The 24183-nt window shown below is 44.7% G+C and overlaps 1 protein-coding gene across 2 annotated transcripts in view; it reads left to right on the top strand.

Moving 5' to 3' along the window:
- TRIM55 (tripartite motif containing 55) overlaps positions 1-22094 on the top strand; it is a 65370-nt gene extending 43276 nt beyond the window's left edge. For both annotated transcript variants that reach the window (XM_077808983.1, XM_077808982.1), the window contains one exon: positions 21975-22094. In XM_077808983.1, the coding sequence (XP_077665109.1) occupies positions 21975-22094 (120 nt within the window). The remainder of the gene's footprint in view (positions 1-21974) is intronic.
- Positions 22095-24183: the final 2089 nt, after the last annotated feature.

Here is a 24183-nt window from a genome sequence, read left to right as displayed (position 1 = left end):
ATCTGAATATCCTTGTATATTGCTCTATAATAAGACCGATAGATGGATGGATAGATATATAATATATGTCAAATGTCTGAGCTGAATGACCAGAGGGATCAGTTCACTGTAAGTGATATTCTCTCCTATAAGAAAAGGAGTCCTTGTGGCACCTTAGAGACTAACCAATTTATTTGAGCATGAGCTTTCGTGAGCTACAGCTCCTATGCAATAGGCATGTGCACTGCTTAAGTGTTAATTAAACCCTGTTTTGAGGCTCCTCTCTACAGGGCTGAATTTCAGTAGTGCCTTTCAGTTGTACAGCAAAATCAGGAAATATCAGGTGTGGAAGACTCATAGGCGAAAAACACTCCAAAAAGTATGATTCTGCTTCTCTCTAACTTTATTACAGAGATGGGTCTTAGTTTTAAAGTTCAGGTCAGTGGCCATTTGGTTTTGAGATTTAGTTTAGGATGGTTTCTTCTAGATTTCCGTTTTGCACTTTGCTTTTATGTTTACTGCTAGATTTCGTTTAACACATTCAAATAATGCAGGAAAATACTGACTGATCTTCTTTTAGCATCTCTGTTTCCCCTTGCTCCTGAGAGTTGTGTGATTCAGTAGTGCTGGTGACGAGTTGTGGTGACAATACATTGAGAACAACTCTCAGACAACTGTGTTCTTGTTATTAATTTGAGTGCCAAATAACACACCTGAAGTTTTGCATTTTAATAGTCGGGTCTGTGAATTGTCTGATTAGTCATGAGTATCTTCTTGTTTGTGGGTATTTCAATTTTGGTCCATTTCAAGTAATAATAGATCATAAGAATCACAGTGTGGACAAAATGATTTCTTCTGTTCAGATTGTTGTAATTACCTAATTTAAAAGCTGAACAGACTTGAATTCTGATCTCCATTAAACTGCCTTTTCAGGGCATTTCTCATTTGGTTGTTTTGGAAAAAAATTCTGAAAGGAAAATTATCACCTCCAAAAAAAAGTATTTTCTTCTGTGCCACAGCTGAATTGCTGCTATTTTACATCATACCACAGCAGATTCACTTCACAATAGTAGATGTAGATCTCATCCTAATCCTATGAAATAGGTCAGCTTTTCTGTTTAACAGTAAATGATTCCATGCTAAGTTGTACTTGGTGATTTGTACCCATTACAGGTGGGTGAGCATTGAAATATTAGCCTACCTGGCCGCAAATGTGTACCACTGAAATTCCCTTTGACAGTAGGATAATTATGACTGTGAGCTTGTGTTTACACACTGCTTCATCCTGCTGCTCAGCCTCCCTAGCTTATGAAAAAGCAGATATTGAAATGTAAAAGAATTAACAGCGTACTGGATATTTCAGTGCCTGCCTACTCACAAGGATAGCCCAAGGCATTAGAATGGAGGGATAGGGTGGATGTGCACATGCAATTTCACAAACCAACACAAAATTAGGACTGATTTTTAAGCACAGAGTGTCCATTAAAATACTAGTGGTGCAGTAACTATGTACACAAAGGGAGTAGTTATTATTCACTATTCAATAGTTCACACCCAACTGTACATATTACAAAATGGTTTTATTGATGGATGTTACTGTTTATCATTCTGATGGGGTATATGTGACCCGGACACCCCCTGCTGGAAGGCTGGCAGTCCTGCCACACCCTGTCCCCAAAAAAGCAATAGAGGAGAAGCTTAGAGCGGCTGCATGGGATGCAGCTAATCAGAAAGAGGCTGCAGGGAAGCAGCCAATCAGGGCCCAACATGCTCATATAAAAGGAGCTGCAGGAACAGCGTGAATTCAGTCTGCTGGCAGGGATTGGGGGAGCAAGGAAGGTACTCCTGGCTGGGTGATGGGACTCAAAGAAGATTCAGGCCATGGGGAAGTGGTCCAAGGTCTACAATACGAAATTAGGTCGAATTTATAGAAGTCAGTTTTGTAGAAAGCATTTTTATACAGTCAATTGTGTGTGTGTCCACACAAATGCTCTAAGTGCATGTAGTCGACGGAGTGTGTCCATAGTACCGAGGCAACCGTCAACTTCCGGAGCATTGCACTGTGGGTAGCTATCCCACAGTTCCTGCAGTCTCCGCCGCCCATTTGAATTCTGGGTAGAAATCCCAGTGCCTGATGGGGCTAAAACATTGTCACAGGTGGTTCTGGGTATATATCGTCAGGCCCCCTTCCCTCCCTCCTTCCGTGAAAGCAAGGGCAGACAATTGTTTTGCGCCTTTTTTCTTGAGTTACCTGTGCAGATGCCGTACCACGGCAAGCATGGAGCCCGCTCAGCTAACCATCACCGTATGTCTCCTGGGTGCTGGCAGACATGGTACTGCATTGCTACACAGCCGCAGTTTATTGCCTTTTGGCAGCAGACAGTGCAGTATGACTGGTAGCCGTCATCGATGTAGTCCTGGGTGCTCTTTTAATCGACCTCGATGAAGTCAGGGGTGCCTGGGCAAACATGGGAGTGACTCAGCCAGGTCATTTCCCTTGTTTCGTCTCATGGCAATTGAGTCCTACCAGCAGTGCACTGTCTTTTAATCTGCAGCTAGCAGAAGACGATGGCCAGTAGTCATACTGCACCGTCTTCTGCCGAGCACCCAGGAGATGTCGATGGCTAGTGGTCGTACTGCACAGTCTGCTGCCAGCAAGATGTATAAAGATAGATGAAGTGGCTCAAAACAAGAAATAGACCAGATTTGTTTTGTATTCATTTTCTCCTCCCTCCCTCCCTCTGTGAAATCAACAGCCTGCTAAATCCAGTTTTGAGTTCTATCCTTGAGGAGGCCATTCAGTTTCTCGCAAAGCCACCCCCTTTGTTGATTTTAATTCCCTGTAAGCCAACCCTGTAGCCATGTCGTCAGTCGCCCCTCCCTCCATCAGGGCAATGGCAGACAATCGTTCCGCACCTTCTTTCTGTGCAGACGCCATACCATGGCAAGCATGGAGCCCGCTCAGATCACTTTGGCAATTAGGAGCACATTAAACACCACGCGCATTATCCAGCAATATATGCAGCACCAGAACTTGGTAAAGCAAAACTGGGTGAGTAGGTGATGTCAGTACAGTGATGAGAGTGATGAGGACATGGACACAGACTTCTCTCAAAGCATGGGCCCTGGCAATGTGGGCATCATGGTGCTAATGGGGCAGGTTCATGCGGTGGAATGCCGATTCTGGGCTCAGGAAACAAGTACAGACTGGTGGAACCGCATAGTGTTGCAGGTCTGGGACGATTTCCAGTGGCTGCGAAACTTTTGCATGTGTAAGGGCGCTTTCATGGAACTTTGTGACTTGCTTTCCCCTGCCCTGAGGCGCAATAATACCAAGATGAGAGCAGCCCTCAGAGTTCAGAAGTGAGTGGCAATAGCCCTGTGGAAGCTTGCAACGCCAGACAGCTACTGGTCAGTCAGGAATCAATTTGGAGTGGGCAAATCTACTGTGGGAGCTGCTGTGATGCAAGTAGCCAAGGCAATCAAAGATCTGCTGATATCAAGGGTAGTGACCCTGGGAAATGTGCAGGTCATAGTGGATGGCTTTGCTGCAATGGGATTCCCTAACTGTGGTGGGGCCATAGACAGAACCCATATCCCTATCTTGGCACTGGAGCACCAAGCCGGCAAGTACATAAACCGCAAAGGGTACTTTTCAATAGTGCTGCAAGCACTGGTGGATCACAAGGGACGTTTCACCAACATCAACGTGGGATGGCCAGGAAAGGTACATGACGCTTGCATCTTCAGGAACTCTGGTCTGTTTCAAAAGCTGCAGGAAGGGACTTTATTCCCAGACCAGAAAATAACTGTTGGGGATGTTGAAATGTCTACAGTTATCCTTGGGGACCCAGCCTACCCCTTAATGCCATGGCTTATGAAGCCATACACAGGCAGCCTGGACAGTAGTCAGGAGCTGTTCAACTACAGGATAAACTAGTGCCGAATGGTAGTAGAATGTGCATTTGGACATTTAAAAGCACGTTGGCGCAGTTTACTGACTCGGTTAGACCTCAGCGAAACCAATATTCCCACTGTTATTACTGCTTGCTGTGCGCTCCACAATATCAGAGTGAGAGGAAGATGTTTATGGTGGGGTGGGAGGTTGAGACAAATCGCCTGGCTGCTGGTTACGCACAGCCAGACACCAGGGCAGTTAGAAGAGCACAGAAGGGCGCGGTGCGCATCAGAGAAGCTTTGAAAACCAGTTTCATGACTGGCCAGGCTACGGTGTGAAAGTTCTGTTTGTTTCTCCTTGATGAAACCCCCTGCCCCTTGGTTCACTCTACTTCCCTGTAAGCTAACCACCCTCCCCTCCTCCCTTCAGTCACCACTTGCAGAGGCAATACAGTCTTTGTTGCTTCACATTCATGCAGTCTTTATTAATTCATGACACAAATAGGGGGATAACTACCAAGGTAGCCCAGGAGGGGTGGTGGAGGAGAGAAGCACCAGGAGGGGTGGTGGAGGAGGGAAGGACAAGGCCACACAGCACTTTAAAAGTTTAAAACTTATTGAATGCCAGCCTTTTGTTGCTTGGGCAATCCTCTAGGATGGAGTGGCTGGGTGGCCGGAGGCCCCCCCACCGAGTTCTTGGGCGTCTGGGTGAGGAAGCTATGGAACTTGGGGAGGAGGGTGGTTGGTTACACAGGGGCTTTAGTGGCAGTCTGTGCTCCTGCTGCCTTTCCTGCAGCTCAGCCGTACACTGGAGCATATTAGTTTGATCCTCCAGCAGCCTCAGCATTGAATCCTGCCTCCTTTCATCATGCTGCCACCACCTTTCAGCTTCAGCCCTCTCTTCAGCCCGCCACCTCTCCTCCCAGTCATTTTATGCTTTCCTGCACTCTGACATTGTCTGCCTCCATGCATTCGTCTGTGCTCTGTCAGTGTGGGAGGACAGCATGAGCTCAGAGAACATTTCATCGCGAGTGCGTTTTTTTTGCCTTCTAATCTTCGCTAGCCTCTGGGAAGGAGAAGATCCTGTGATCCTTTGAAACACATGCAGCTGGTGGAGGAAAAAAAAGGGACAGTGGTATTTAAAAAGACACACTTTATAGAACAGTGGTAAACCTTGCTGTTAACATTACATACATAGCACATGTGCTTTCGTTCCAAGGTCACATTTTGCCTCCCCCCAGCACGTGGCTAGCCCCTCCACCCTTCTCGTGGCTAGCAGCGGGGAACATTTCTGTTCAGCCACAGGCAAACAGCCCAGCAGGAATGGGCACCTCTGAATGTCCCCTTAAGAAAAGCACCCTATTTCAACCAGGTGACCATGAATGATATCACTCTCCTGAGGATAACACAGAGAGATAAAGAACAGATGTTGTTTGAATGCCAGCAAACATACACTGCAATGCTTTGTTCTACAATGATTCCCGAGTATGATTCTCTGAGTAATTACTACAACTCCTGAGGAAGCTCATAGAAGGAAGGTAATATGGATGGGGGGTGTTCAGCTGTTGTGACCTGCACTGGATGTGCTATGTTTGTCTTTCTTCCACAGGACAGATGCGACTTTGTCTGTACAAAGTGCAAGCTGGTCTCCATACTGGAAGAGAAGGTTCAAGGTCTGGAGCAACAGGTATTGACCCTGAGTTGCATAAGAGAAACTGAAGATTTCCTGGACGAATGTCAGGATAGGCTTCTACAGGCACAAGGGTCTGAAGATTCAGAGCAGGCTGCACATCAGGGACAGAAGGATGGTGAAGAAATTTGGCATCATGTGACCTCCAGAAGAAAAAAGGGGAACGTCCATGTACCAGCAGGGCAGATACAGGTAAGTAACCGTTTTCATGTTCTCTCCACAGGTACTAATGCGGAGAGTGGATCAGATGATACGTCTGAGGGAAGGCAGCAGAAGGAGACTCCACCGATTGGAAGGCATGAGATGCACTGTCCTAGGGTTGGGGGTTCCACGACCACCGCTCCCAAGAGAAGGAGGCGGGTGGTGGTGGTCGGGGACTCTCTCCTCAGGGGGACTGAGTCATCTATCTGCTGCCTCGACCGGGAAAACCAAGAAGTCTGCTGCTTGCCAGGAGCTAAGATTCGCGATGTGACGAAGAGACTGCCGAGACTCATCAAGCCCTCAGATCGCTGTCCCTTCCTGCTTCTTCACGTGGGCACCAATGATACTGCCAAGAATGACCTTGAGCGGATCACTGCGGACTACGTGGCTCTGGGAAGAAGGATAAAGGAGTTTGAGGTGCAAGTGGTGTTCTCGTCCATCCTCCCCATGGAAGGAAAAGGCCTGGGTAGAGACCGTGGAATCGTGGAAGTCAATGAATGGCTACGCAGGTGGTGTCGGAGAGAAGGCTTTGGATTCTTTGACCATGGGATGGTGTTCCAAGAAGGAGTGCTAGGCAGAGACGGGCTCCACCTAACAAAGAGAGGGAAGAGCATCTTCGCAAGCAGGCTGGCTAACCTAGTGAGGAGGGCTTTAAACTAGGTTCACCGGGGGAAGGAGACCAAAGCCCTGAAGTAAGTGGGGAAGTGGGATACCGGGAGGAGGTACAAGCAGGAGCGCATGAGAGGGGAGGGCCCCTGCCTCATACTGAGAAAGAGGGGCGATCAGCAGGTTACCTCAAGTGCCTATATACAAATGCATGAAGCCTGGGAAACAAGCAGGGAGAACTGGAAGTCCAGGCACAGTCAGGGAATTATGATGTGATTGGAATAACAGAGACTTGGTGGGATAACTCACATGACTGGAGTACTGTCATGGATGGATATAAGCTGTTCAGGAAGGGCAGAAAAGGTGGGGGAGTTGCACTGTATGTAAGGGAGCAGTATGACTGCTCAGAGCTCAAGTATGAAACTGCAGAAAAACCTGAGAGTCTCTGGATTAAGTTTAGAAGTGTGAGCAACAAGGGTGATGTCGTGGTGGGAGTCTACTATAGACCACTAGACCAGGGGGATGAGGTGGACGAGGCTTTCTTCCGGCAACTCGCAGAAGTTACTAGATCGCAGGCCCTGGTTCTCATGGGAGACTTCAATCACCCTGATATCTGCTGGGAGAGCAATACAGCGGTGCACAGGCAATCCAGGAAATTTTTGGAAAATGAAGGGGACAATTTCCTGGTGCAAGTGCTGGAGGAACCAACTAGGGGCAGAGCTCTTCTTGACCTGCTGCTCACAAACCGGGAAGAATTAGTAGGGGAACCAAAAGTGGATGGGAACCTGGGAGGCAGTGACCATGAAATGGTCAAGTTCAGAATCCTAACACAAGGAAGAAAGGAGAGCAGCAGAATACAGACCCTGGACTTCAGAAAAACAGACTTTGACTCCCTCAGGAAACTGATGGGCAAGATCCCCTGGGAGAATAACATGAGGGGGAAAGGAGTCCATGAGAGCTGGCTGTATTTTAAAGAATCCTTATTGAGGTTACAGGGACAAACCATCCCGATGTGTAGAAAGAATAGTAAATATAGCAGGCGACCAGCTTGGCTTAACAGTGAAATCCTTGCTGCTCTTAAATACAAAAAAGAAGCTTACAAGAAGTGGAAGATTGGACAAATGACCAGGGATGAGTATAAAAATATTGCTCGGGCTTGCAGGAGTGAAATCAGGAAGGCCAAATCACACCTGGAGTTGCAGTTAGCAAGAGATGTTAAGAGTAACAAGAAGGCTTTCTTCAGGTATGTTAGCAACAAGAAGAAAGTCAAGGAAAGTGTAGGCCCCTTACTGAATGAGGGAGGCAACCTAGTGACAGAGGATGCGGAAAAAGCTAATGTACTCAATGTTTTTTTTGCCTCTGTCTTCATGAACAAGGTCAGCTCCCAGACTACTGCACTGGGCAGCACAGCATGGGGAGGAGGTGACCAGCCCTCTGTGGAGAAAGAATGGTTCGGGACTATTTAGAAAAGCTGGACGAGCACAAGTCTGTGGGGCTGGATGCGTTGCATCCGAGAGTACTAAAGGAGTTGGCGGATGTGATTGCAGAGCCATTGGCCATTATCTTTGAAAACTCCTGGCGATTTGGGGAGGTCCCAGATGACTGGAAAAAGGCTAATGTAGTGCCCATCTTTAAAAAAGGGAAGAAGGAGGATCCTGGGAACTACAAGCCAGTCAGCCTCACCTCAGTCCCTGGAAAAATCATGGAGCAGGTCCTCAAGGAATCAATTCTGAAACACTTAGAGGAGAGGAAAGTGATCAGGAACAGTCAGCATGGATTCATCAAGGGCAAGTCATGCCTGACTAATCTAATTGCCTTCTATGACGAGATAACTGGCTCTCTGGATGAAGGGAAAGCAGTGGACGTGTTGTTCCTTGACTTTAGCAAAGCTTTTGACACGGTCTCCCACAGTATTCTTGCCAGCAAGTTAAAGAAGTATGGGCTGGATGAATGGACTATAAGGTGGGTAGAAAGCTGGCAAGATTGTCGGGCTCAACTGGTAGTGATCAATGGCTCCATGTCTAATTGGCAGCCGGTATCAAGTGGAGTGCCCCAGGGGTTGGTCCTGGGGCCAGTTTTGTTCAATATCTTCATAAACAATCTGGAGGATGGTGTAGATTGCACCCTCAGCAAGTTTGCAGATGACACTAAACTGGGAGGAGTGGTAGATATGCTGGAGGGTAGGGATAGGATACAGAGGGACTTAGACAAATTGGAGGATTGGGCCAAAAGAAATCTGATGAGGTTCAACAAGGACAAGTGCAGAGTCCTGCACTTAGGATGGAAGAATCCAATGCACAGCTACAGACTAGGGACCGAATGGCTCGGCAGCAGTTCTGCAGAAAAGGTTACAGTGGATGAGAAGTTGAATATGAGTCAACAGTGTGCCCTTGTTGCCAAGAAGGCCAATGGCATTTTGGGCTGTATAAGTAGGGGCATTGCCAGCAGATCGAGGGACATGATCGTTCCCCTCTATTCGACATTGGTGAGGCCTCATCTGGAGTACTGTGTCCAGTTTTGGGCCCCACACTACAAGAAGGATGTGGAAAAATTGGAAAGAGTCCAGCGGAGGGCAACAAAAATGATTAGGGGACTGGAACACATGTCTTAGGAGGAGAGGCTGAGGGAACTGGGGATGTTTAGTCTTCAGAAGAGAAGAATGAGGGGGGATTTGATAGCTGCTTTCAACTACGTGAAAGGGGGTTCCAAAGAGGATGGCTCTAGACTGTTCTCAGTGGTAGCAGATGACAGAACAAGGAGTAATGGTCTCAAGTTGCAGTGGGGGAGATTTAGGTTGGATATTGGGAAAAACTTTTTCACTAGGAGGGTGGTGAAACACTGGAATGCGTTACCTAGGGAGGTGGTAGAATCTCCTTCCTTAGAGGTTTTTAAGGTCAGGCTTGACAAAGCCGTGGCTGGGATGATTTAGTTGGGGATTGGTCCTGCTTTGAGCAGGGGGTTGGACTAGATGACCTCCTGAGGTCCCTTCCAACCCTGATATTCTATGACTCTATGATTCTATGATTCTACATGCTACTGGCCTGGAGCAGTAAAGTGTCCTACCATGGTGGACGGAATAAGGGTGCCCTCCCCAGAAACCTTTTGCAAAGGCTTTGGGAGTATATCCAGGAGAGCCACGAATGCCAGGGCAAATTAATCATTAAACATGCTTGCTTTTAAACCATGTATAGTATTTTAAAAGGTACACTCACCAGAGGTCACTTCTCCACCTGGCGGATCCGGGAGGCAGCCTTGGGTGGGTTCGGGGGGTACTGGCTCCAGGTCCAGGGTGAGAAACAGTTCCTGGCTGTCGGGAAAACCGGTTTCTCCCCTTGCTTGCTTTGAGCTATCTACAACCTCATCATCATCATCTTCCTCGTCCCCAAAACCTGCTTCCGTGTTGCCTCCATCTCCATTGAAGGAGTCAAACAACATGGCTGAGGTAGTGGTGGCTGAACCCCCTAAAATGGCATGCAGCTCATCATAGAAGCGGCATGTTTGGGGCTCTGACCCGGAGCAGCCATTCACCTCTCTGGTTTTCTGGTAGGCTTGCCTCAGCTCCTTAAGTTTCACGCGGCACTGCTTCGGGTCCCTGTTATGGCCTCTGTCCTTCATGCCCTGGGAGATTTTGACAAATGTTTTGGCATTTCAAAAACTGGAACGTAGTTCTGGTAGCACGGATTCCTCTCCCCATACAGCAGTCAGATCCCGTACCTCCCTTTTGGTCCATGCTGGAGCTCTTTTGTGATTCTGGAACTCCATCATGGTCACCTCTGCTGATGAGTTCTGCATTGTCACCTGCAGCTTGCCTCGCTGGCCAAACAGGAAATTGAAATTCAAAAGTTCGCAGGCCTTTTCCTGTCTACCTGGCCAGTGCATCTGAGTTGAGAGTGCTGTCCAGAGCGGTCACAATGGAGTACTCTGGGATAGCTCACGGAGGCCAATACTGTCTAATTGTGTCCACAGTACCCCAAATTTGACTCAGCAAGGCCAATTTCAGCACTAATCCCCTTGTCAGGGGTGGAGTAAGGAAATCAATTTTAAGAGCCCTTTAAGTCGAAAAAAAGGGCTTCGTCGTGTGGACGGGTGCAGGGTTAAATCGATTTAATGCTGCTAAATTCGACCTCAACTCCTAGTGTAGACCAGGGCTAAGAGGGACATGGCATGTGGCTGCTACTTAGAAGGTCCCTGGGTTGGGGCCTGGAGTATTGGGTGGGCTTGGGTCCCCCGCAACAGCCATTGGGAAAGTGGGGGCTGCACCCTGAGAGAAGGAAGTTTGGACAGGCCTAGGGAAGGGACTGTACGTGGAATTGTTACCCTCCAGAAGGGGGCTGAAGTGAGACTGACCCAGCTAGAGAGCTGGGGTCAGAGGACTATAGGACATGCAAAGAGTCTCCAGGGAGGAAGCCCTGTGACCATAGGCACCAACTCTATGCCTGGGGTGCTCTGGGGCTGGAGCACTCATGGAAAAAAATAGTGGGTGCTTAGCACCCACCAGCAGCCCTGCCGATCAGCTCCTCTCCCTCCCCCACAGCACCTCCCAGTGGCCCACCAATCAGTTCCTCCCCCTTCCTCCCAGTGCCTCCCATCCACTACTATCAGCTGTTCAGCGGTGTGCTGGAGGAGAGGAGGTGGAGCGAGGATGGGGTGCACTTGGGGGAAGGAGCAGAATGGGGTGGGAAGAGGTGGGGCAGAGTGGGGGTGGGGCAGAGTGGAGGCAGGAAGAGGTAGGGCAGGGATGGAGTGTTGGGGGAAGTGATGGAGTGGGGGCAGGGCCTGAGGTGAAGCAGCAGTCGAACACCCCCAGGGAAATGAGGAAGCCAGTGCCTATGCCTGGGGTGCTGCTCCATCCCAGAGCAGGAACCTTCACATGTAAGCTGGACAACTAGGGCAGTGGTTCTCAACCAGGGGTACATGTACCCAAGGTGGTCTGCAGAGATCTTCCAGGGGGTACATCAAGTCATGTAGGTATTTGGCTAGTTTTACAACAAGCTACATAAAAAGCACTAGTGCAGTCAATACAAGCTAAAATTTCATACAATGACTTGTTTATATTGCTCTATATACTATACACTGAAATGTAAGTATTATATTTATATTCCAATTGATTTTTTTATAATTAGATAGTAAAAATGAGAAAAGAAGCAATTTTTCAGTAACAGCGTGCAGTGACACTTTTGTATTTTTATGTCTGATTTTTGTGAGCAAATGTTTTTTAAGTGAGCTGAAACTTGGGGTTCTGCACTACAAATCAGACTCCTGAAAGGAGTACAGCAGTCTGGAAAGGTAGAGAGCCACTGAACTAGGGTACTGAGATTGGTCCTCAGTCTCACCAACAGGGCCTGAGTCTGGGGAGGGCTACAGAGACATTGCCAGTGGAGGGGTACCATGATGGGTCCTGTTGTACTGTGGAAGGACTGACCCCAGGGAGGGCTACAGAGAAGGACACGCCCAAAGAAGGGGTACAATGATGGGCCCCTTTGAGCTGTTAAAGATTGAGCCGAGGGCGGGCTGCAGGGACATACCAGCTGAGGGTACTGTGATGGGCCCTATTGGACTGTTAAGGACTGAGCATGGAGAGGGCTGCATGACATTACCGAGGGCCCTGAAATAGGCCCGGTTGGATGGTATACCCCAGAAGGGGTTTGTTTTGCTGTGCACATGGACTGTATGTGATGTGGACAGAAGGCTGGGTCACCGAAGACCCGCCTCAGGAGTGCAGTGGCCAACCAGGGGCACAATGAGTGGAGAAGTTGAGAAAAATTGCAGGCGTGCCCACACTCACCTGGTGTACACTCACGTGAGGTGAGCCCCACACCATTACAATAATCTAATTTTTAATAATTGCCAGTCAGTGGGAGTTGCACCTGTTTCGCCAAAAGGAGTATTTATCCCAGAATCTTTAACATTCCCCTGGAAAGCCACCTGAGATGGGCATAAGGGGCCTTGGTTTCCCATCTTATCTAAAGGGTGGCACTTCTCTCAGTTCAGCAGAGTACTGCACTGTAATGCCACCATTGCCCACACCAGACTGCAGATCAGAGAGTGGGACTTGATTCCACAATCATCTGTCTGTCTAAGAAGTGATAGTGTTATCAGTTGAGTTATATTATTGTTCTTAGGGTGAACACCTTTTGGCTATCAGCGCTCAGTATCACTGTCCTAGCAAGGAGAAAACACCTAGACTCACAGATCCAGACCAACAAGCACATAGCTAAGAAGATGTAGAAACATGAGATCAGGGAGAAGAAAAATGTTTAACTGTGCCATGGACTTTCTCTTTCCATTGCACAGTAGCTCCAAGAAATTAGAACTTGCTACTTCAGCTGACATTTCAGCAAGTTGTTTTCTTCCTGGAGCGCTCTTCTCTGGCCTTCATGGAATGTGCAACATGTCCACAGCTCTTACATGCCACCCCCAACATATTTACAATAACACAGCTAAGTCATTCATTCATGACTAAGTTAAAGTAGCATTCAAACCTTCAAAGCATGCGATGTCTATAAACCCCATAAATTATGCTGGCTCTGTTATCTGATATAATGAATCAAATTCTTGGGTGAGTCACAATCTGAAATGGTGGTGGGTCTCATTCATCAGGTTTACCACAGCAGCCATTTAAAAAAAGTCTTTAATTTACAGCACTATGTGTTTCCCAGTGGAACAGCTAGGCAGCATAGCCATACTTGACTGATCCACTGTTAGATTTCCTACCTATCTCTGCAGCGAGATATGAAAGTTTCTTTTGGCTGGAATTAGAGGGCTATGTCCTGTAAGGTAACACTTGGAGGTTTTGTATATTTTAATTCAGTTCTTGGTTGTTCCTCCCTGCTTGTCTGCTGGGAGAGAAAAGTGGAGGAAGAGAGAACCTTTGGGGGCAGGCAGTAGTGTGACTACTCGTTTTCTCACATTGGCAGTCAGTACTCATTCACTGCTGGTGGGGTGGTTAGAGGATTTTTTTTTTATTAGACTAGTCTCTGGTGCAATTGGAAAAGGATCAGGGATAGTTGATTAACCAGAAAAGCCTCCCGAGATTTACTATGGGAGTATCAAAGAATGATGGATGGGTAAGTCAAGAAAAGACCCTTCAGTTTGAACACCCGTATTTTTGTAAAACTGCTTCCTTCACTTTCTCCCATGGAGTAGGGCCCTATAACTTATAAGTTCGAGTTGTGACCCACTTTTTCTTGTAATTTTTTCCTTTCTGTTTTCTCTGACAGCAAGACTAGGCTTTGATCCAGACTGAAAACTAATTGCTCTCAATAGAGAGAGTAAACGTCTTTGGTATACAAAAAGAAACTGGATGGGAAGTTAAAAAGGTGTGCTTTTGTTAGATCTTGGCCGAGGCATTGAGATCGATTTGGAACGAAGTGAAATAAAGGGTTTTGTTTGTCCCAAAAGACCTTTCAGACAATACCAACACAAGGAAGCTTTTATTTAAGATACTCTTCCCCAGAACTGGTTTCAACATTTGTTCAGACTCCAAGACCTGTGGTTTACTTAATATTCTGCAGGGAACGTATGCAGTCTACGCAAAAAATAAGCAAAACTGAACAAGTTTTGCTCAGAACTAAATTTGGTATTGTTAAGGTCCTGAATAAGTGACATTGCATTATCCGTTTGCCATGCAGCACTAATTGTAAGTAATGAAAATCCATTCAAGTACGACATTTAGTCCCAATAGACTTTTAAAGTACACTACTGGCCACCGTTCAAAGAATGACACAGCTAGTATTATAATTGATGGAGTCTGCCTATGCATATGCTGTCTGCTACCGTATATAGCTGAACAGTTTTTCTCAGATAATATTCTGTTAGTTCACACTGATATTTTTTTTTAAAAGAGACATTTAATAAAAACAATCTCTCATCCTGAAGCAGTATTGTGGTAAGGGTGACAGCTGCCAGGTATTCTGCTGAAGCAGCTATGTTGCATAAACAGACATTCTTTGACTAAAGTTTAAACTATTTAAAAATAACCTCTTGCCTTCCCTTTGTTTTCACTACCTGGATATGGTCACTGTCAGAAGTGTAGGACCTGCAGCTGAGGCACCAACCAGAGCCTACAGATTATGGGATGGGTGTGTGACTAATTAACATTTTTAAACATGACCATTTTTGTCACCACTGGGTGCTAGTGGTGTTTAAAAATGTTAGTTAAAACTAGTTAATTAACACACCACTCATTTTCCCAGTCTAGACAAGCCCTTAGAGGCAGGATGCGTGTATTGTTACTGCTCATTTTCCTGAGTTCCACTTTTCTCCCAACCATACATCTGTGCAATCCCTCCCCCCACCAAAAGAAGCCAGCAGAAGACACCCTGCAGTCAGTGGGGTTGCTCAAGTGTAACTGAGAGCAGAAAGTGCCACACTGACTTAAGAAATAAACATCTTTCTAAGATCAGATTTAGAACTTTTGGCCCAAATTTTTCTCGGCTGTATCAGTGTAAATCCAGAGCAACCTCCATTGAGTCATTGACACTGAGAGAGGAATTTGGCCCAGGATCAGCTTAAGAGCCACAGGCTGTATCCAAACTGCAAAGAAAACCGACAGCACTGAGTCTCAGAACCCACACTGGGCTCAGGCTGCAAGGCTAAATATAGCAGTGTAGACATTCCCGCGTGGGCTGGCGCAGATGGTCCAAGACTCTCCACCCTTGCCATGTTTCAGAGCCCAGGCCCCTGCCTGATCAGGAATGTCTACACTGCTCCTTTTAGCCCTGAACCCCAAGCTCTGTGAGCCTGAGTCAATGGATCCAGGCTCCCAGATTCAGCGTCACAGTGTTTTCTTTGCAGTCTAGACATACCCTTCAGTTAATGGAGTTACTGTGGGAAATGAACTGTTTTGGAGATTTTGCCATAGTAGCAGCAGCAACAACAACAAAAAAGGACAAATACTGAGATTTTTTACTTGATCCTTACTCAAGCAAACTCCCTCTGATTGTCTGAGTAAGGGCTAATGTGATTAAAAACTGAAAAAACATGTCATGATCTTAGTCATATTCTAAAATGTCAGTGAACTGTATTTCCTAAGTTGCCCCAGCCACTATGGATGAAAGGTCTTATGCAGAGGTCTAGCACAAGGCCTATGCACCACTTAAATCCCTCAAAATAGGGCATAGCTGGGACTATTTTGAGGTCTTAAATGAATGTAAGAGGCACAGAGGCCTTGAGCTGCCTCCTGCACAGGAAGAGTTTCACTCAGTGTAAAGAAAACTTACTGATTTCTGCTTTCTTCATGTGTAGGCCATTTTTTTGGTCTTGGGCCATGCATATAGTCTTTGGAGGGACATGAAATTGTCGAGTAGCAGCCTGCATAGAGCAGCAGGGAGACGGCAGATTACTAAATTGGCTGTCATACAGAAACCCTGATGTCGTAGGTAGCATTCTAAGGAAAGCTTTTTACTGAGTGTCAGTTACTATATAAAAGAGCAGAGATGTATAGGTAGGAAATTAGGGTGACCAGATGTCCCGATTTTATAGGGACAATCCTGATATCTGGGGCTTTGTCTTATATAGGCACCTATTACCCCCGACCCCATCCCGATTTTTCACACTTACTATCTGGTCACCCTATAGGAAATGCGCAGTAACAAATTCTACTCTGTATCCCATGTGTTTCTAGGGCCTTAGGGAGATCAAGCTATTTCACCCCTCACTTTTCATTATGTTACATCATTCTGCAAATAGCCTAATGTAACTTTACACAATCCAGTACCCATGTAACAGTACAGCAAAGATCTATAGAAGCAAATAGGATTTTCCACATTTAGACAACGTCAAAAATATGCACAGCTTCCAAAAAAGATAGTTATTTACTGACTTCGTAAAAATGGTAAGTAAGACAAAGTTCTTAATTCCAGTAAAGCTTGTTTATAAAATACTGAAGTTTTTGTGCGTGGAGGATATGGAGACTGGTGGTGGTTGTAAGCAGAAAGCAGTATGTAAAACTTTGAAATATTCCAGGTAGTTAATATGCACTAGCAGTCTATCCACTTTCCACTCCCCTCCCCCAATAAAAATCAAACAACTGCAGGACAAAGACAGGACTAGCAAAGTCAGTTTTCCTGTATTAATGTGAACCTTGTAAAGATTTAACTGGTGCTTGTGTCTAGTTCTTAATGAACCAAATCCTGAGAGGTGCTGAGTACCTGCAACTCATCAGATTAAATAAACCCTGAGGTCCTTAGTTTTACTCAATCCTTACTCAGGCAAACTCTGTGCACCAGAGCTGGAGTGGCGCTGAGCAGCTGTTGAATTCAGCAGGAGTTGCAGATGGTCAGCACTTCTCAGGATATTGCCTGTTGACTTCTGCTATAATTTTGCTTGAATAAAATCTGAATAAAGACCAGGTGCTCAGCTCTGATCATGACTTGTCTCAATGGGAATTCCTGGTGTTTACTGAGGGCATGATCCAGTGCTTCCTGAAGTCAGTGAGAAAAGTCTGAATCATACCCTTAGGTGTTTAGCACTTCTCCAGAATTGCCTTAATGTGATTAATATGATCTGAAGTGAATGTTTTAGTTATTCATTATTATTTTTAATGAATCAATCAAGGCATGGGACCCCATTATGCTTTGTACTATATAAATACACAATCCCTGCCCCCAGAAAGAGCCCTAGTCTAGGAGATAAATTTCAGATAAAGGTTCATTACTTAATAGCAACAGGAAGACATTATGAAGTGTGGAATCGACTTTAGACACCGTTTGAAAGGCATATGGTATAGACCGCTGCAACTTGGGGAAAGCTGCCCTTTTTCTGATTGGAAGTACACGCCGTTATGGGGGAGTGTTTCAAAGGCACAAGGGGAAGTTAGTTCCATTGACTTTCAGTTGTGTGCCAGACTCCCCTTTCTGCCTCTGAAAGTCTCTCCCTACCACTCTATTTTTAAAAGCTCTTTTTCAATGAGCACTGGAGCTGAAAAGTTTGTCCTGAAATATCTTAATGATACAGTATAGTTTTGCAGTGCACAGTCAGGCTGCTGTTACAAAGGGAAGTGAGTTGAGTTATACAAGCAACAACTTTCTCTGGGAGTTGAAGTAGAATTTAAGAATTTCCCTTTTTACCAATCTGATGATAATAGGTCTACATGATTGTATGACTCAGTGAGAGTCAGATCTTAAAACGTTGCAGGTACAAAAAAGCAAGTTTACAAGTCCGTGCAGAGCTGCATTCTCAGTATTGCCTCTATTCCACCCACAGCTAATTGTGGTGTCGATTAATGACTCTTGAAAAGACTCACGGCTGGCCCAGATCAGCTGACTCAGGCTGCGGGGCTATAAAATTGCAGTGCAGATGTTCGCGAAGGGGGAGGGTGCTAGAGCCAGGGCTCCAGCCCAAGCCCAAATGTTTACACTGCACTTGTAAAGCCCCACAGCCTGAGCCCCACGAGCCCGAGCCAGCTGACCCAGGGCAGCTGCAACCATGCTGTGGGTCTTTTATCACAGTGTAGACGTTTTCACCAAGCAGAGAGATAGTAGACTGGAGTTCTGTTTCCATGGCGAAATGCATGGAGTAAACACTTAATACATCCAAAACCAAAGGGGGGTTGTAGAAGTCTTGAAGTTTGTGCCTAAACTGGGCAATACCATCATGTTACAACATGTATTAGCCTGTCCAATGTTAGATATGATTTAGTACTTGTTGTGGTGTCATAGCGCTGCCCCCTGCCTGGAGTGCTCTCTTGCGGCAGGCCACAGCATAACAGGCACGCCTGCCTCAATTCCCCTCCTTCAGAGTCCCCAGAGATAGTCCACAGAGTGTTCCAAAGTATAACTATAGCCCTTGAGGGGCTCATTTATTACAGAATCCCATGCACATAAATCATAACAAAAGTCCCACAAGAATAGTCCAGTCTTCCCCAGCATAATCCAAACACTATAGGTAACATCCAGCCCCAGCGTCCCTCTCCAGGTCCTGGCTCCAGTAGTGTGATGGAGCTAAAACACACTGGAACAGCGATCCAGCTCCACTACACCACTGTGCCTCACCCCCCGCAGCCTGGGGACAGGGAGATACTTCACTTTAGGACTACACCAGTGCCTGGCTCTCCAGCACAGCTCTGGTGTCCCTCCCATGGCCCGGCTCTTCAGCGTAGCCCTGGAGTCTCTCACCATGCCCTAGCTATCCAGCACAGCCCAGTCCTGTCCTTGTACCGGGACAGCCCTTCCAGCCCTTCCAACTGGAGTGTAACCATGCTTTTCCAAGTGGGAACCCCACACAGCCTCTCTGCTGGGAACATCCTTGCCAGTGTGCCTTCCTTCATTCTCCCTGGTCCTTTCACTCTGGGTGAAGCTCTCTGGCCCTGAGATGTCAATTGGTAAGTTCCTCTGCTGCTCCCTTGCCTTCAACTGTCTCCATCCCTGGTTCTCTGGCTTGGGGACAGCAGCCAGCAAACCACTCTCACTGCTCCTCTGCCGTCAGCCTTTTCCCTGGTCCCAGACATACAGTCTCCTAGTTCATTCCTCCCTCTTCCCAGGGAGGGCCTGCAGAAATCTTTCTGCAACTTTCCCCAGAGACTTCTCCAGTCTCCTGACCAACTCTCACTGGGACTCTCCCTCAGTAGGTCTCTCCCTTACCTTTTATAGCCCCCAGGTGCTGCCTCACTCTCATAATTGGCTAAATGGGCGCACCAGCTCTGGCACAGGGCAGCTGGACCTACTTCATTTACTGGGGCCAGCCACCCTATGACCTATAGACAAAAGACTATTGGGTTTAAACTTGTCTCAGCAGACAAGGTCTACCATGTGTTAATGTGTATCTCCTAATGTAGAGAAGACCAAGTAGTTATTCTTTTATTCTTTCCAATTCTTTTTGGTCCCAGTCCACCAAAGCACTTACACATGTGCTTAAATTTAAGTTTGTGAGGTGTCCCAATGATTTAAAGTTAAGTATGTGCTTAAGGCCCTGATCCACAAAGTTATTTAGGATCCTAACCTTTATTGTGTCAGTGGAAGATAGGAGCCTACATACCTTTGTAGATTTGGTCCTAAGTGCTTTGCTGGATCAAGCCCATAGTCTGAAAACAAAATGAAATCGTTGTTGGAACATCAAGTGGAAGTGATCCATCTAGCTGATTCTGTACAGTAAGATAAATGATAGAATAATAAGGCAGTTTTAGAGAAGAAATCAGAGGTGAGGTGGGTGTTTTTATTAATCATTTGCCAGACATTTAGGACTCTGTGCACTAAGGGTGTATGTTAAGTGCCCTACTGGGGACTTGGGTGCACAAAAATGTGCATGCATAATGATAATTATTTTTAGCTGTTCTAGGCATTTCAGTTGCACATTTGAAAGTAAAAGGCAAACTTTTCAAATGTGGATTCCCTAAACTTAGACCTCTCAATCTACATAAACCCAAACAAAGGGCTTTATTTTCAGAAGTGCTGAGCACTTACCACATCGATTGAAGTCAAGCAAAGGGGAGTACACCTATAAAAAATTAGGCCACTTATTTACTGTTGGCATGTAACTTTAGGAACCCACGCTAGAAGTTTTGGCCAAAAGATTTTACACACATTATTCTGAGGGCCAGAACTTCAGCTGAGGATCTGACTGATGTGTGTCTAATTCCTTAAAATGTGCAAAACTGAGAGAGACCAGGTAGGTGAGATAATATATTTTATTGGACCAACTTGTGTTGGTAGAAGGTACAATCTTTCAAGCTTCACAGAGCTCTTCAAGTCTGGGGAAATAAACAAAGTGTCTGAGCTAAATACAAGTTGGGCTCTTGCATTTTCTCAGGAAGTAATATTTAGTCTGGCTTCCTTCTCCTTCATATTGAGAAGTTTCCAGAAGTTGATCCAATAAAAGATATTACCTCACCTATGTTGTCTGTCTCATATCCTAGGATCAACACAACTACAACAACATGGCAGACAAACCTGTTTACTAAGTTTAGGAGACAAATTTTCACTCCAACCTTGCTGAAAAGGAACTCTGGTGTCTAAATAGGTAATTATTCCTTCAGGTCTTCCAAGTTCCACTAATTTTTGCACTCTCATTCAAGCGCACAATAGATTTACTCACTGGAAAGTGTTATCCATTGAAAATGTAAATGTACATAAAATGACCAAATTTTCACACCACATTTTGAACCTGCAACAAAAAGCATCATTTTGAAAATCTTGTCCAAATTAAGAGGCTAGATTAACCCATCTTTCAAGTCTTAGGTCCAGATTCTTAGCCGGTGTAAATTGAATTACCTCTATTGAAACCACTGGGGCTATGCCAATTTATACTAATTAAGGATGTGGCCCTTAAAAATAAACTGAAAACTTCAATTAGATATAGGAAAAGAAACAGGAAACTACTTGTTTTCATGTCCACAAGACTTTAGGACTTGTCCTATAGTGGTATGACATTGTCCAACTAGACAGTAACTGGAATGAAGCCCGTTAGCCAACTTACACATAACAGATCATCATTTCTCACTAATTCCAGTATGGATTTTAACATTACATACTTACAAAAATTGCTTGGAAAATGCCAAATAATCATCCATCCTATGCTGTAGTTCTTCATAAGTAGCTGTGATATGTTGTCAGTACCTGTACATATGTTTGCACCATGATTTTGATAACTTTACATTATGCAACTGTTATAAATGGTTGAGACATATTTAGTGTTAAAGGACACAATTCTATCATCCTTATTCATTTTAAATAATACCTTACTTGCAAATAGTCCCACTGAAATCAAGTATATTTCCCACAGTAGGATACTACACAATGTGAGTAAGGGTAGCAGAATTGGACCCAAAGCTCTGACAACTAATTTGTTTTTAACCATCCTAAAAGAGTTAGTATATATTGCCCCATATGTTACAAATTTATAGTCCCGTTTTTTGAAGACGTTAAGTTTTATAGGCATTTGAGAACACATCAAATTATTTATTTTATGGGTTTTTAAATTTGATTACTGATCATAACATTATCAGTTGTTTACTGTCTACAGAGTTCAGAGTAGCAGCCATGTTAGTCTGTATTCGCAAAAAGAAAAGGAGGACTTGTGGCACCTTAGAGACTAACAAATGTATTTGAGCATAAGTTTTCGGGAGCTACAGCTCACTTCATAGTGAGCTGTAGCTCCCGAAAGCTTATGCTCAAATACATTTGTTAGTCTCTAAGGTGCCACCAGTACTCCAGAGTGAATGCCAGCTTTGTGCAGCTAGTAAAAATTGTTCTGGTGAATTCCAGTTACATGTTAAATATGTGGCTAATATGGCAACTTTTCATTTCTCTTCTTGATTAGAAGTTACAGCACCTACTTCAATCGTGGAGTTAAATCCTGCTCACCTTAGTTATGCAAGTTGTCCTATTGAAATCCACTCGTGTGAGAATTGGAGGCTTTTTGAGCTATGCAAACACATGGGGTGAAATCCTGGCCCTATTGAAGTCAATAGCAAAACTCCCTTTGGCTTCAGTAGGCTCCTGCCCCCAAAGACTTTTCATGTTCATGATTTTTCCTCCTTTCTACTTCCCATCAAACTTTATTGATAGAAAGAAGCCAGTATTATAGAACCATATTGCAAACATAATCCCAGCTTTAAAAGATGAGCTTTCCTTCTTCCCCTTATAAACATTTCCTTCTCCTACAGACTGGGTCTGAACCATCCCCTCAAGGACAAGTGGAAGATGTTCCAGTGAGCAGTGAAAGAACTGATGAGCCGGCTCGTCATGTCTTCTCTTTCTCCTGGTTAAACTCATTGAATGAATAACTATAATTCCGGCTGGCTTTGGATGTACTTACCCGAGAGGAGCTATGAGGCAGCAAGTGACCTGGCTGGAACCAACAAGAAATAATCCATATAAGGGACATCTTGATTAGGTTTAATTCCCAGGGCCTTATTTGAATTCCATTATACTGTATCTGATACTTTTAGATTAGAATGATGTTTGGAAATAGCTGAATAAAAGGAGTGGGAAAACTGGACTAATAGATGTGTTGATGAAATACTGTACTAAGAGTGACTGTGTGTTCAAGTAAAACCTGTTTCAGAGAGGAGAATGTTGAACAGAAACTTCATGCTATAATTAGAGTTGCAAAATTAGTGAACATTATGATTGTTTGTAGCCAGCCTGGGTGTCCTGCTTACCCAAGACTGTTCGTTGAAATATGACCCCCTCACTACTCTTCACTACACCAGTTGGAGTAACTCCACCTTTTCAACTTATTGCTAACTCTTGTGGCAAATCCTTGACAAAATCCATAAAACTCAAAGGTAAGTCTAAAACTCCACTCAACACAACCAGGGTGCTGAATTATTCCAGCACAAATGGTGCTACTGCATGCTTGATGCACAAGAACTGAGTGTAAATGGGGATTGCAAGAGGAGCTTTTCACCCTTAGATTTGTATTTTCCAGCTGTGGTTGATAGGTCACAATTAATAACACTCGAACCATTCAGAAATGTTATATTTTATATGGCTGTAGACAATAAAGATATAGCTGTAGGAAGCACTGGATTGGAACCCTTCCTGAATTATGTGGGATACAGATCTGTATGTGTATCTTCATTATCTGTATTTCCCCAAAAGGCAAGGAGAGGGCTCTGAATAAGTGTTTCAGCTTGTGCCTGTCTATATCCATATCTGTTATACCTATAGCTTCTCAACTTCCTTTGATACTTGAAATCAACACTCACTTTTATCCTATTGAGCAATTTGACAGTAAAAGGGCAAGACCTTTGAAACCACAAAAGACCATTCTGAGCTGAACTGTGATGAGTTTATTGCAAGTATCTGTTAAAGAATGCATTTAAAAGATTATAAACCCATGGAAAAGGCTACCACAGTGCAGAGAGACGTGTCCAATGTATACTACAGATATTTAACTAGTGAAACTGGTTACATAAACTGACATGCCTTTTATAATGGTGAGCAGATTGACACTGCACTTGATTCTGAAGGTGAAATCCTGGGAGTTTTCCCACTGACTTCCATGGGCATCAGGATTTCTAACCCTAACACTCTAAGGACAGTTAGAAAAATTATTACAGAATTGAATACTGTATGAGTATTTCCTAATGGGTGCTGACTGTCATCATCTCTGAAAGAGTTCAATAGTCTTTGAGAGTCATAAATACATTACAGGGTCAGGGTCTAAGAGCCAGATCCAAAGCCCATTGAAATCAAGGGGAATCTTTCCATTGACTTCAATGGGCTTTGGATCAGGCCCTGAATACATAGCTCTTCTTATAGCACCATGACTGACAGTGAAGACATACATTTTTTTTCATGGTACCATAGTCAATAGCATAAAATGGTTGATTAATAAATGCCAGAAGGCAGTATAGTCTAATGTGGGAGCCAAGTAATTCTTGAATACAAAGCCCAGTTCTGACAACAGTTTGAAAGTAGCCTACCTACCATCTATGTTGTTTCTGTTTTTCCTCCTGTAAAATGGGACTATGTAGGATGGGTTTGAGGATCAGTTAGTTAATATTTGTCCAGAGCTTTGAAAGAACAAAGTATATATTAAGAGTTAACAGATATCTTCACTGAACAGCAGTAAAATTCATCACCGCACCCAATTGTGTTTTTTCCACAAGATTTTGTTCTTAATGAATATTTGCAGCCAGGACTCAGACTTGTCTGCATTGGTTTCACAAAATCCTTCTTTGAACTCTTTTTTCCTGATGATTCATAAGATAATAGGAGAAAGCTGATTTCATAAATATGACAGATGTATGAATCCAGTAAGGAACTGTCCGTTTCACGTACTCAGGCGAATATGAGAATTTAAATAGTGTTAAACAAAATCAATAGCACTTGAGTGATTTCCTTAAACCAAACATTTTCAAAATC

This window comes from Eretmochelys imbricata, chromosome 2 (assembly GCF_965152235.1).
Source record: "Eretmochelys imbricata isolate rEreImb1 chromosome 2, rEreImb1.hap1, whole genome shotgun sequence".
NCBI lineage: Eukaryota > Metazoa > Chordata > Testudines > Cheloniidae > Eretmochelys > Eretmochelys imbricata.
This window is presented reverse-complemented; position numbering and strand designations above follow the sequence as displayed.